Source organism: Orycteropus afer, unplaced genomic scaffold, assembly GCF_000298275.1.
Source record: "Orycteropus afer afer isolate SDZICR_OR568_19922 unplaced genomic scaffold, OryAfe1.0 scaffold00400, whole genome shotgun sequence".
NCBI lineage: Eukaryota > Metazoa > Chordata > Mammalia > Tubulidentata > Orycteropodidae > Orycteropus > Orycteropus afer.
Window position 1 is genome coordinate 1325847 of NW_006921987.1, and position 14404 is coordinate 1340250.

The 14404-nt window shown below is 37.0% G+C and overlaps 1 protein-coding gene across 1 annotated transcript in view; it reads right to left on the reverse strand.

The window, feature by feature from the left end:
* LOC103207853 (N-deacetylase and N-sulfotransferase 4) overlaps positions 1-14404 on the reverse strand; it is a 497519-nt gene that overhangs the window by 24299 nt on the left and 458816 nt on the right. Inside the window, exons 8-9 of the mRNA XM_007953542.1 lie at positions 4597-4720; positions 2083-2257 (exon numbers count right to left, since the gene is read on the reverse strand). Coding sequence (XP_007951733.1) covers positions 2083-2257; positions 4597-4720 — 299 coding nt within the window. The remainder of the gene's footprint in view (positions 1-2082; positions 2258-4596; positions 4721-14404) is intronic.

Here is a 14404-nt window from a genome sequence, read left to right on the forward strand (position 1 = left end):
CCCCTTTCTCTTGCTCTTCTGGTCTGCTACTCTGCATGTCCCTTAGTTGTCTCTCCTCACCTGTAACCCTGGGGCTGACTGCTCTTCTGTCCGGGTTCAAGGCTTTTATCCCCTTAAAACCATTAGAGGGAAACAATAAACAAAAGGAGAGCTGCTTTTCCTTTGAGAAAAAAAGAAAAAAAAAAAATATATATATTGGATCACAGATGTAGATTTCATGGAACATTGCCTGAAGGGTGTTAAGCCATGCATGCCTGTATAGCTGCAGAATATTCTATTTCAGTGACATGCAATCTGCATTGTTGGGTTTTTAAGTTCTTTTCCTTTTATCGATGTTCTTATTAGGTATTATCACAATGCACAAAAATATTTGTGCACTCCTTTGCATATTTATAAAAAATATTTTATTTTTTTAATATTTTTGAATATATTTAAATTCTAGAACTAGAATGACAGCACAAAGGAACCTTCACAAACCTCTTGATGATTATTGATAAGTTAATTTTCAGAAAAATGCCCTAATATATCTTTCTGTTGGCATGTTTGAGTTTTCTTTGTAAAACTTTGCCAGCAGAGAGAAAAAAAAATCATTTCTTTTTTTTTTTTCCCAAAATGAGTACTTTATTTTAATTCATATTACTATGGTCTCTAATTAAGTTGATCCTTTTTCACATAAATTATTGACCATCTGAGTTTTTTAAGGAATTGTCTGTCTGTGTCTGTTTTTCTTTTTTCATGTTGTTCATTTTTCTGTTGAGGTGTTGTTATTACTGTTGTTGTTAGGTGTCATTGAGTAGATTCTGATTCATAGAGAGCCTATGTACAACAGAAGGAAACATTGCCTGGTCCTGTGCAATCCTCACAATCCTTGCTATGCTTGAGGCCATCCTTGTAGCCACTGTGTCAATCTATCTCATTGAGGGTCTTCCCCTTTTTCTCTGACTTCACCAAACATGATATCCTTCTCCAGGGAATTATCCCTGCAGACAACATTACCAAAAAAGGTGAGAAGTCTGGCCATTCTCACTTCTAAGGAGCATTCCAGATCCACTTTTTCCAGGACCAATTTGTTCATTCTTCTGTCAGTCCATGGTATTTTCAGTAGTCTTCACCAACAGCACATTTCAAAGGCATCAGCTCTTCTTTGGTCTTCCTTATTCATTGTCCAGCTTTCACATGCCAATGAAGCGATTGGAAATATAATTGCTTGGGTTATGAATACCTTAGTTTTTCCAAGTGACACTTTTCTTTTCAACACTTTAAACAGACATTTTGCAACAGATATGCCCAATGAAATTGAAGTCTGATTTATTGACTGCTGCATCCATGGGTGTTGATTAGGAATCCAAGTAAAATGAAATCCCTAACAACTTCAATCTTTTTTCCATCTATCATGATGTTTACTGGTCCAATTATGAAGATTTTGTTTTGTTTTGTTTTGTTTTATTTATGTTGAGGTGTAATCTACAGTGAAAGGTGTAGTCTTTGATCTTCATCATAACTGCTTCAAGTCTTCTTCATTTTCAGCAAGTACAGGTTGTTAAAGAGTCTTCCTCTAACCCTGGTGCTGCACTCTTCTGTTCAGCTTTTCAGATTATTTGCTGAACATATACATTGTCTAAATATGGTGAAAGGATACAAGCTGGATGTGTGCCCTTCCTTAAATCATGCAGTATTGAGGCTTTAGAGTTATTTATTTTAGCAATTCACAGGAACTCATTTTATATTAAAAAGCAGTAGCCATTTCACATGTATTTGTTAAAGATATCCTTCTCATATTAGTTTTAATATTGCTAATTATGACAAACAAACTTTTTCCTTTTTTTTTTTTTTAATGTGGTTTAGTCAATCTATTAGTTCTTTCATTTGTGGTTCTTTTAAGTGTATTATGCTTGAAATTCCTTGCCCAACTTAATATGAGTTAAATATTCAATTCATGTATCTCTTTGTCTCTGTCTATTTACCTTATATTTTTCATATTTGGGACTTAAATATCTTTGGGTCTTATTTAGGCAATTTGCTATTGCTTATGTTCAAAATGTGACTGAATACTTTTTAAAAGTATTTTCCACTGCTTCATACCTGGTACCATGAATACGCTCTGTCTGAGGGATCAATGAGGATGGTGATTATCTTGGCCTTGGGGACAAGAGATGCAGCTCTTCTGGGAGCTTCTTCTGAATGGAAATAATTAGCACTCTTCTCAAACAGAAAGTCACTTGTAATGTTGGATGGAGTAGGGAAGAAGTCCATATACCTGAAGGAGGACAAAGACAATGAATTAGTTTAAATTTTAATTATTTTCCCTGTTATACTCAGTATATAAAATAAATTTCACATTTTACATTTATATAACTTGCATTGGTTATCAATTTTAATTAATGATGGTATAATAGTCTAAATAGTGTATATTTGATATACTTTGAATGTGTTAACAATCTAAGGTATTATTGCTCTGATTCATTTTGGGAAGGGAAAGAAATGAGATAAAATATGTAGGTTGATAAAAGATGAGAGACACTTCTTTAGATTTGGCCTGATATTCTATGCTACCAAAATCCAAATCCAAATAGATGAGGTTGACTCCAAGTAAACAACATATTGTACCATTTGCTTACTAAATATTTGAAAATAGTACATTTATGTTTGAAAACTTGAATATAGAAATTCTTAAGTTGAAATCAAAGTGAACCAGAGAGGAATATGTGTATAAGAATAGCAATAAAATACTAAACAGAATAGGGCATCATTCTTTCTTCCTTTTTAACTTCTGCTTAATTTGTAATATGTGTAGCAATGTGAACACATTATAGTCTATCTAAGGTAATTAAGGGGATATTTCCTGCCAGTTGATCCTGTGGTGCCTTGGTATGTTCACTCCTCCATATGCTGTCAGAACATTCCTCTGTGTGTAGATTATGGAATCAATATGTTCTGGGGTTAATTCAGTGCAAGGCTTTAATTATGTGTATAACCTTCCTAACAGCTCATCACTTCTGCAACCCTCACATGTTCTAGAAATAAATAATGAGAGCAATTAAGAATTCATATAAGACACTTTTCCTCTTTGACATTTGTTATTATGTTTCCCAAATGTGAAGTGATGAAGAGTCTCATCTATATTCCTGCTTAAAAATTTGCGTGCCATTTGAGTTTACAGATAAGAGAGAATTGCTGTTCTGCTGTTTAGTAGCTTGTGTGCTATTCCAAAACTTATTTAGCTCTTTAAAAGTAAGATGATTGTTGTGGTGGTTGTTGGTTTCTAGGCAGTCCATTCCAACTCCTGATAATCCTATGCATTACCTAGTAGAACAGCCTTATAGTTTTTCTTGGCTGTAATCGTAATGGATGGAGATCAGGCTTTTTCATCCACGGTACTACTGGGTAGGTTCAAATCACCAAACTCTAGATTGGCAGTTGAACACAAACTGTTGGCATTATCCAGAGACCTTCTAAAAGTAAGGCAGTGCTTGTTATTGTTGTTGTTTGCCTTTGAGTTGATTCCAATTCATGCTGACTCCAGGTGACAGAGTAGAGCTGCCACAGAGGGTTTTCTTGACTGTAATCTCTGCAGAAGCAAATCACCAGGTCTTTCTCTCATGGAGCCACTGAGTGGATTCAAACCACCAAACTTTTGGTTAGCAGTCAAACTTCACAATTATGCTATTAAGGCTCCTTGCAAAAGTAGAAAAAAAATATAGGGATAGCCTACGTTCTTATTATGAGAAGCCAAACTGCTCACGGGCATTGGCTGTGCTTCACCCTAATTGTATCCACACCTAAAAACAGTGTTTCAGTTGAGGACAGGTTCATGTGTGACAATAGCACATAAAGTTGCATGTTTTACATGTGTAAATTGAGCAGAATTTTCTCAGGGTAAGATTTGCTTAATATACCTGAGAGTTGGAAGTCAAGTACATTTTCTTATAAATTTTGATAGAGCTAGGAAAAAGCATCAGAGTAAACATCAGTTCCAAAATCAAGTTCATTCTGTTCCCCTTGGGACAATACTGTGATTTTTTTTTTTTTTTAAATAATGCATTCAGTCTAATTTAACATTTCTCATATGCATGTATATGACCATAGTTGATATGTTTTTGCAAATGTTCTATTATTTACATGACAAATATTAACCTATATTAAAATACAATATCTATGTTGTTAGTGAAGACATATGCCATAGAACATTAAATAAGCATAAAATAAAACTTCTGATTTCTTTGTTTCTCTAAGCAGCATTGTGAAAATGAATGATATGTTTAGTTAAAAATAATTCTAGCATAAGAAGACAATAGCATGCTTAAGAAGGATTTTAAGTGTCCTGGAGAATGAGACTGATGAAAAATTTCCCATAAATGCTCTTTATTCAATCATACTAATTTACCAGAAACATATTATCATTATTGCACTGTCCAAATAAAATTATGAACAACACGACTTAAACATATCATCATTATAAATTAATTTCTAATTCACTGTGATAAAATTGAGCATAACAAATTTATCCTGTAATTATGCAGATGCCACGCATACATCTATAATTGCTCCACTGTGATTTAGCATGTGTTAATAATGGACTTATTTTATTTTTCTTACCAATCGATTCCTTTGTGATAGTTGTTCCCATTAAAGAATTGAACTTCTTCAAATGTTTTTGGGCTAGGGAGATTACTGATGATGGAAGGATGCATAAGAAGAAATAAATAAAGTGCAGTTGTTCCTATTACAAAAAAGAAAGTAAAACGTTATAAGGCAATAAAAGAAGAGACAAAATGTTATTTTAGCAGACTTTGCTAAATAAATAATACCCAAAAGACCAATTCTTCCTGGTGTCAAAATGATTTCCTTAAAGATTTTATGCAGCAACAGTCTCAGCATGTTTATTAGTCTTTATGACTATATTCACTTAAATGCTTGATTTAATATTAGTATGTAGACAAAGAGAAACAGATGAATGATAAAATAAGAGAGAACTTCAGAAATCGTGAGATTCCCTCCCCCTGCATCTTGCAAGTCAGGTGTGTGGCTAAAGCATCAAGGGTATGAAGTTCCTCTCTTTCTAGCATCCAGTACAGTATCTGACATGGTGGATCCTCAACTACTGTTAAATTAAAATCAATTATGTTTAACCAAACTATTCAACAGATATTTACTAAATGTTATCTGTGTATGGCACTCTAGTAATTATTAGTGATAACTACTAGCAAGAAAAGCATATTTGCTGCCCTCATAAACTTCAAATTGGTAATCATGAGTCAAGTAAACAGGTGACTGAGTGACCTAATAAGACAGGTTCTGCAATTAGAAAAGACAGAGTCATCTTCCACAGTGATATAGACTTGAAGTCAATGAGGACTTCTAAGAAGGAGTATATTCTAAGACTGTTACTGAAAATACAAGTGTTACTCAGCAAAGTTGGAAGAGTAGGGTAGGATTCTCAGAAGATACAAGCCTGAATGTCCTCTCCTGGCAAGATGGAGCCATCAAGTCTGGTGACTGAAGCACGAGGCTGAACAAACTAGCTGATGGAACCCACTCAATGTGTACATCACAAAGAGACAGATGTTATCTCTGAACTGTGTTTTACTCTAAGACATGCTAGAGACGAGGGACTTGCTAAGGAGGTAAAGATGCAGCATCTTCTGACCTCTAACTATACAAGAAGAAAGCATAACCACCATCAGTAGCCCAAGTCCTGTTCCTATGAGGCCAGACATGCTACTACCCTCCAAACTTCTTACTAACCTTGTCACCAACCATTCCTCCCACAGCACCCATCACCTCTCTGCTGGGTTCAATAATTTGCTGCAGTGGCTACACAGAACTCAGAGATTATAGGGCTTTTTAGGGAAGCAACAGGCTACAGTTCAAGTTAGGAACACGCTCAGTCTCTTGGAGACAGCTGTCTCAGTCAGCAACCAGCAGTCTTTCTCATGTCTGTCTTTCAGCAGCATCTCTCTCATCCAGCAGTGAGAGATTACCCCCCTCCTGCCTCTTGGAGGGCTCCTTTTTGAACCTGGCAGAGTGGCCAAAATCAAACAATCCCAGCATCAGAATTCTATACACCTGAGAGAGAGAGCAAACTTTCCAGAAGATTGCTTTCTGCTACTCCAACAAATATAAACCAGGTGGATAATTTTAACAATCAGCTACTCATGGCAAAGGGGGAGTTACAAAGACTATGGCTAGAAAAACCATACCATATAATTTACTACATCACAGAACTATGGTAGAAAGTATGCATAAAGTGACTTGGATTTCATGGCTTTCATAACTCAAAGCACCCTCTTTTGAAAGGCTTACCCCTTGGGTAACATGCTTGAACCAGGAGAGAGCATTGGCTTTCTCAGCCTTGGGACAGAAGCAGATGAGCCACACAGGTGACCTGGCAGAATAATACCAATTTTGCTTATTGTTGGAATAATTGTACAGGATCCCATTCTTCTCAATGTTATCCATAATTAGAAGAGGAGAGATTCATAGAGAATTGGTAGCTTGCTTTAATATACCTTAATCTCATAGAAGCAAAATTTGCTGTGCTTAAATTATTAATGTGATTACCAGCTGTTTAAATTCTCATAGTTTTGAATGACCATCAAAAATGAATAAAAGCATGAGTACTCAAAAGAAAGTGGCATGACAATAGATCTAAAGAGACTCACAACCTTGGATGTGAGATCAGTTAAAGCTTCTAGAGTGGGTGACTTGTAATTAAATAAGATGGCAAAGATTAAAAATGGTCATAAGGAAATTTAATAACTATTTTAAAAAAGCTTTTAGGAGTTAAGAAATATGGAATTGAATCATACAAACTCAATAAATAAAACTGAAGGAGACACAACTGGTTAATAACTAAATTAGAGAGCTGAAGGCAGAAGTAGAGGTAATATCTCAAACACTCTGAACCATATAGACATGAAAATTATGAGGGCCAACAGGAGTCCTGAAAGACCAATCCTGCAAATAAGAGGTGTTCCCAAAGGGAAAAAATATGAGAGGCAGAAAAACAATGTACCAGGGATAAAAAATGGATAAGAGATTGAGTAGGATCTGGAAGGGAACATGGAATCAAGAAGGGTTCTTTTTAATACTCTTTAAAATGAAACTTACTTAAAGATGTTTAAATGATAATCTAAGAAACAGATTTTGAGACATACAAAAGAGCTGAGAAAATTGTATTTAATATCCTGAAAATGTTGAGATGGATCCAGGGCACAGATAAAGGAATACTTCTGAATTATTGCTTGCTATCTAAAAATAGATACTTCATTACTTCATTTAGTAGAATGTACAGTATTTAATCAACCTGATGGCACAGAATTGTATTCAAATCTCCCCAAAACTATAGAAAGTCAAAGGCTTTATGTTATGAACTTGTGATGGTTAAGATTATGTGTCAACTCAGCTAGGCCATGATTCTCAGTAGTTAGGCAGATATTATGTAATCTTCAATTTTGTGATTTGATGTGAGCAGCCAATCAGTTGAAAGGGAAATTTCCTTTGGTCTGTGATCTACGTCTAATATGTATGCATGTCCTGGAAAAGCTATCCCTCTCTTGATTTGACATACAACTTGTCATCATCTGAAGTCCCATTCTTGGGATGTGAGCCAGCAGCCTGCTGCCTGACCTACAGATATTCACTAGCTTCTACAATCCCATGAGTTAGCAGCCTGTCATTTGACCTGCCATATTTGGGTTTGTCAGCCTCTGCAGCCATGTGAATCAGGAGACACCTACAGCCTGATGCCTCACCCACAAATTTTGGACTTTCCAGCTTCCACAACTGTGTGAGCCATTTCCTTGAAATAAATTCTTCTATCAAATAATATCATTATTAACACATGTGAGTAAAATCTTGCTGAAGATAATTAAAAAATGATTGTAGCAGTATATTGACAGAGAACTTCCAGAAATGCAAGCTCAGAAGAGGACATGGAATGAGGGATATCATTACTGATGTCAGATGGATGTTGGCTTAAAGTAAAGAATACCAGAAAGATGTTGACTTGTGCTTTATTGATTGTGTGGATAATAACAAATTATGGATAATATTGAAAAAAGTGGGAATTCATGAACCTTGATTATGCTTACCAAGAATCTGTACATGGACTAGAAGACTGTTCAGACAGAATAAGAGGATACTGCATGGTTCAAAGTCAGGCAAGGAGTGCATAAAGGTTGTATCACTTCACCATACTTATTCAATCTGTATGCTGAGAAAATAATCTGAGAAGCAGGACTATATGAAGAAGACCACGGCATCAGAATTGGAAGAAGAGTCATCAACAACCTGTGATACACATACAACACAACTTTGCTTGGCAAAAATGAGGATGACTTGAAGCACTTACTGATGAAGATGAAAGACTGCAGTCTGCAGTATGAATTGCATCTCCAAGAAAACAAAAATCCTCACAAATGGACCAATAAGCAGTATCACAATAAATGGAGAAAAAAATTGAAGTTGTTAAAGATTCAATACTACTTGGTTCCAAAATCAACACCAAAGGAAGCATCAGTCAAGACATCAGACAACATATTGCACTGGGAAAATCTGCTCCAAATGACCTCTTTAAAGTGTTGAAGAGCAAAGATGTCTCCTTGAAGACTAAAGTGCACCTAACACAAGCCATGGTATTTTCAGTCACCTCATATTCATGTGAAAGCTGGACAATGGCAACGAACAAGGAAAACTGAGGAAGAGTTGATGATTTTGAGTTGTGGTGTTGGTGAAGAATACTGAAAGTACCATGGACTGCTAAAAGAACTAACAAATTTGTCCTGGAAGAAGTGCAGCCAGAATGCTCCCTGGAAATGAGAATGGCCAAACTTCATCTCATCTACTTTGGTCATGTTGTCAGAAGGTACCATTCCTTAGAGAAGGATGTCATGCTTGGTAAAGTGGAGGGTCAACAAAAAAGGGGAAGGTCTTCAGTGAGATGGATTGACACAGTGACTACAAGGATGGGCTCAAGCATAGCAAGGATTGTAAGGATGGCACAGGACTGGGCAGTGTTTCATTCTGTTGTACATGGGGTCATTATGAGTCAGAGCCAACTCGATGGCACCTAAGAACAACAACAAAAACAATAACATATATTCATGTAAGTATACTTCACTGGTTTTATTCCTCCAGAGAGCTCAGCCTAAGATGTTTGGTACCAAGAGAGGTTCTAGAGGAACAAAATTGTAAGGATGAGTTTTCTAAATTGGTTATCAAGTCTAGCTTATATGCACTGATGACTCTGTATCCAGTAGTACAGAGAGCACTGATAGTCCATGATGTGAGGTGGTAATAGAAATATGCAATCAAATATGGATTAGATATTTGTGACAGACAAGCCTCTGGGTGATTATGTATTTGTTACTTTTCTAAAATACCTGCAGAGTGAGAAGTATAAGGAAGCTGGTTGGTTGATCCTACTTTCACCAGACGAAGCAGTGAAAGAAATGGATGTCCCCTCAAAGCTTCAGAGTCACACTTTATGTGTTGTATGCAAGACCTGAAAGTAGTTACCACTTGTGCCCTGAAAGAAAGTCTTATTTCTTGTAGTATCAGAGCTTCTATTACCAAAAACCAAACCCTTATCATGAGAGGAGCTGAATTAAATTGTCCATTGAATTCTCAAATTAGAATAGTGTGTAAAGTTAAAGTGAGGCAATGGGATCCTGAAACCTGGGATGGGGAAAAATAGGCAGATAATCAGGAACAGGGGACATTGAGGACTTAAATTCCATTACATTACTCCGGCCAACAGAATCATCCCTTTTCATCTCACCTGAAGAGATTACTCCATCTTTTGTAAAACACTATTCCAAGTCAAGCCATTATTTCTTTCTTATGGATTGAACTGTATCTCCCCAAAGTATGTGTCAACTTGTCTAGGCTATGATTCTCAGTATTATTTGATTATCATCCATTTTGTGATTTAATGTAACTCTCCTCTGTGTTATGAATCCTAACCTCTATGGTGTTAATGAGGGAGGATATAATCTACATTATTAAGTTGTACCTTGAGTCAATCTCGTTTGAAATATAAAATATATTAAACAAGTGAGATGATATTAAAAAGATCTATTAACACTAAGAAAGAAGAGCCAGGAGTGGAGCACATTCTTTGGACCCAAGATCCCTGTGCTGAGAACTTCTTAGATTCAGGGGAAGATTGACAACAAACACATAGAAATCTCCAAGGATTCTCAGGCCCATAGATGTTGAAAGGAAACAAGGGTCTTTCTCCAGAGCCAACAGAGAGAAAGTCTTCCCCAAAAGCTAATCCCTGAATTCTGACTTCTAACATCATAAACTGTAAGATAATCAATTTCTGTTTGTTAAAGCCATCAATCATGTTATTTCTGTTACAGCAACAATAGATACTCTTTCACCCTCACCTGAAGAGATTAATTCAATTGTGCTTAAATAGTCTTTGTCTCAGATACCACCTACGGTGATGCCTGTGGCTTCTTGGAGGCATTGCTTGAGGCCTTTTAAGACTTGTTGAATATCCCTAGGATACACAACTACCACCCATTTTTGCTTCAAAACTGGCAAAACCCTCACATTGCATCTCTGACATAGGGAGTAAGGGGTATTATGATTGGAAAGGTGAAGTGGAAGCCATTGAAACTGGTCCCACCAAGGCGGGGGGAGGGTGATACCACATTGTTGGATGGATTGAAGAGATTAGTGCCACCATCAAGGACTTGAAGGGTGTAAAGGTGGTGATTCCCACCACACCCACATGCAGCTCGCCTGTTTGATTGGCCTGTGGGAAAAACAGATGGATCTTGGAGAATGACAGTGGATTCTCATAAACTTAACCAAGTGGCTACTCAAGTTTTAGTATCTGTTACAGTGTAGTTTCATTGCTTGAGCAAATTAATACATATCCTGGTATCTGATATACAGCTACTGATCTGCCTAATGCCTTTCTCCATTCCTGTTTAAAATATCACCAGAGCAGTATGCCTTCAATTAGCAAGACCGTCAATAGATCTTCACTGCCCAGTCTCTGGGGTGACATAATTTGGTCTTCAGAGACTTTGATTGCCTTTTCTATTCACTAGATAACAAATTGGTCCATTGCATTGATGACATTATGATGATTGGACCTAGTAAGGAAGACATATCAACCTAGACTTATTGGTAAAACTTATATGTACTAGAGTTAGGGGAAGTAAACCAACAAAAATTCAGATGACTTCTACCTCATTCTAGTGGTGTGTAGTATGTTGAGATATTCTTTTGAAAGTGAAGATAAGTTGTTACATCTGGTCCCTCCTACAGCTGAAAAGAAGGAAAAAATATTTGTATTTTGGAGGCAACATATCCTTCATTTTTGTGTGTTACTCTGGCCTACTTATCAATTGACTTGAAAAGCTTCCAGTTTTATGTGTGGCCCAGAACAAGAAAATGCACTACAAAAGGTTCAAGCTGCTGTGCAAGCTGGTCTGTCACTTTGGTAGTGTGATTTGGATGCTCCAGTGGTGCTTGAAGTGTCGGAGATAGATAGAGATGCTGTATGGAGTCTTTGGCAGGCCCCTATTGGTGAATCATAGCTTATGTCTGTAGGATTCTGTAAGCAAAACCATTCTCTGCAAATAACTACTCAAAAAAAAAAATAAAAAAATAAAAAAATATTGTGATATGGTTGAACATTTACAAAGCAAATTCACTTTCCATACAGCAGCTCACACACACTTTGTCTCATGACATTGACTGAAATTTCCCACAATGCAACAGCTCTCCTCCCATTTCCTCCCCATAGTTACCTCTTCCCTGTTTCCTTCCCTCCCATGTACTCCTGCCCCCTGAGTAGTCTCCCTCTGCATACACAGCCCTTCTTTCTCCCATGATTGTTCTCTTGAAGGAGTGTATCTACCTAATGTAAATGTTCAGCTCCTATGCCTGTCTTTTGTTTGGCTGGAAGCCACAGGAGTGAGTTCAGTTTCAGACCTGAAGTGCAGTTAGGGCTCATAGACTCAGGGATTTCACCAGGCTCTCTCAGACCAGCAGACCTGGTCCTTTTTTTTTTTTTGTGATTTTTGCACCATATTGTTCTCCCACTTTATTCAGGATCTCATACATAGATCCCTCTCTAACTGGTTGACAGTGGTAGCTGGGTACCATCTAGTTCTTCTGGTCTCACATCATGTAGGCTGAGGATTGCATGGTGTACCAATCCCTTGGACTAATTGTTTCCATGCATTTTGGTTTTCTTCATTCTTTGCTCTGGATGAGGAGAGATCCACCGTTGCATCTAGATCACCTCTTGCAAGCTTTTAAGATCCCAGTTGTTACTTGCCAAAGTAGGATGTGGAACAATATTTTTGTGTAGTATGTTATGCCAATTGAGCTTGATGTCTCCTGTGACCATGGTCCTGAGCCCACAGGTCCAACTACTCTCTCTTTCTGGATAGCTGGATGTGGCCAAGAAGTAACTACAACCTTGTCCCTTGTCAGCTCTGCTATATACCTGGACATTCTTACAGGACATACAAATACACTGGTAGAAACACTGTCTGCCAACCCTATACATGGTCATGGGCACACTCCCCCTTGCATAGACATACTTAATCATTCAGCCTGTCTACCCAGTTATCCATCAGTAGATCAATGTTTACCATCAGTGACAAACAGAACTGTATGTGCAAAAGGGTTCATCTCTATTTTCTGTACCTCCTATGCACCTGACTATGTCTTCCTCCTCTTCATGCCACCATGTTGATCACTCACATTTGGTAAATTGCTCTTCCCTTCATCCAAATCTACACTTGTTTCTACTTATCTAGCAATCCCCACCCCACCCCCCCGGTAACCAACAAAGAAACTTTCGTTCCATATATAAACCTTTCCTTGACTTTTTACAGTGATGGACTAATACAATATTTGTCCTTCTATGACTGACCTATCTCATTCAACATAATGTCCTCCAATTTCATCCATGTTATGTGGTCTTTTGCAGATTCTACATTATTCATTAGGGTTACATAGTATTCCATGGTGTGTATTACCATAGTTTGGTTATTCATTTCTCTGTTGATAGGCACCTAAGTGGTTTCCATCTTTTTTCTATTGTAAATAATGCTGTGATGAACATGAGTGTGGATATATCTGTTCTTGTCATGGCTCTCAATTCTTTAGGGTATATACCTAGTAATGGAATGGCTGGGTCAAATGACATCTCTAATTCCAAGATTTTAAGGAATCACCATACTCCTTTCCACAGTGGTTGTATCATTTGATCATCCCACCAATAGCATATGAGAGTCCCAATCTTTCCACATCCTCACCAGCATTTGTTATTTTCTGTCTTGTTGAACTTTGCTACTAGTGCTTGGGCAAGATGGTATCTCATTGTTGCTTTGATTTGATCTCTCTAATGGCTAATGACCAAGCATATTACTTCATATGTTGGTTGGCTGCTTGAATATCCTCTTTGGTGAAGTGTCTATTCATGTCTCCTGACCATTTTTTTAATTGGATTCTTTGTCTTTTTGTTGTTGAGGTGTTGGAGTTTCCTATAAATTTTAGATATAAGTTCTTTGTTAGGTATGTTGTTAGCAATTTTTTTTTCTCAATCTGTAGGTTCTCTTTTGACTCTTCTTTTTGAGGTAGGGGTGTGGGGCTTTCAATTCTGTTTCATTGGTCTTATACATCTATCATTAAATCAGTACCAGGTTGTTTTGATTACTATAGCTGTATAGTATGTTTGAAGTCAGGAAGTGTGAGAACTCTTACTTTATTATTCTTCAAAATTGCTTTGGCTATTTGGGAATTCTTGCCTTTCCATATAAAGTTTTGGATTATTTTTCCATTTCTGTAAAAAGAGCTGTTGGAATTTTTATCAGAATTGCATTGAGTCCACAGGTAGTAGCTTTGGGTAGTATTGACATTTTCACAATATTAAGTATTCCGATCCATGAGCGTGGAATGCCTTTCCATTTACTTAGGTCTGTTGTAGTCTTTTGCAGCAGTGCTTTAGAGTTTTCTTTTTTATTTATTTATTTACTATTGTGCTTTAGGTGCAAATTTACAGAGCAGAGTTTGTTTTACATTCAACATTACATGTATATTTAGTTTTACTCCCCATTTGCTATTCCCAGCCCTAGCCCAGTCTCTTCCTCTCCCTGCCCAGTAACCACAACCCCACTGTGGCCCTCATAGTTATGCACTCCTGTGTATCCTGCATTTCCTCAGTGTGAATGTTGCCCCTCTGGTGCCACGCAGTTGACTTTTGACTCTTTTGGAGAAGTCTTAGGAAGTACATAAAAATTTAAATTTTAGAAGGTCCCATTCATCTAGTTTATCTTGTGATGTTTGTGCATTTTTACTTATGTTTTGACAGTCTATTAATGTTATATATTACATTACCTAAGTCTGCCTCTATTTTCCTTTGATG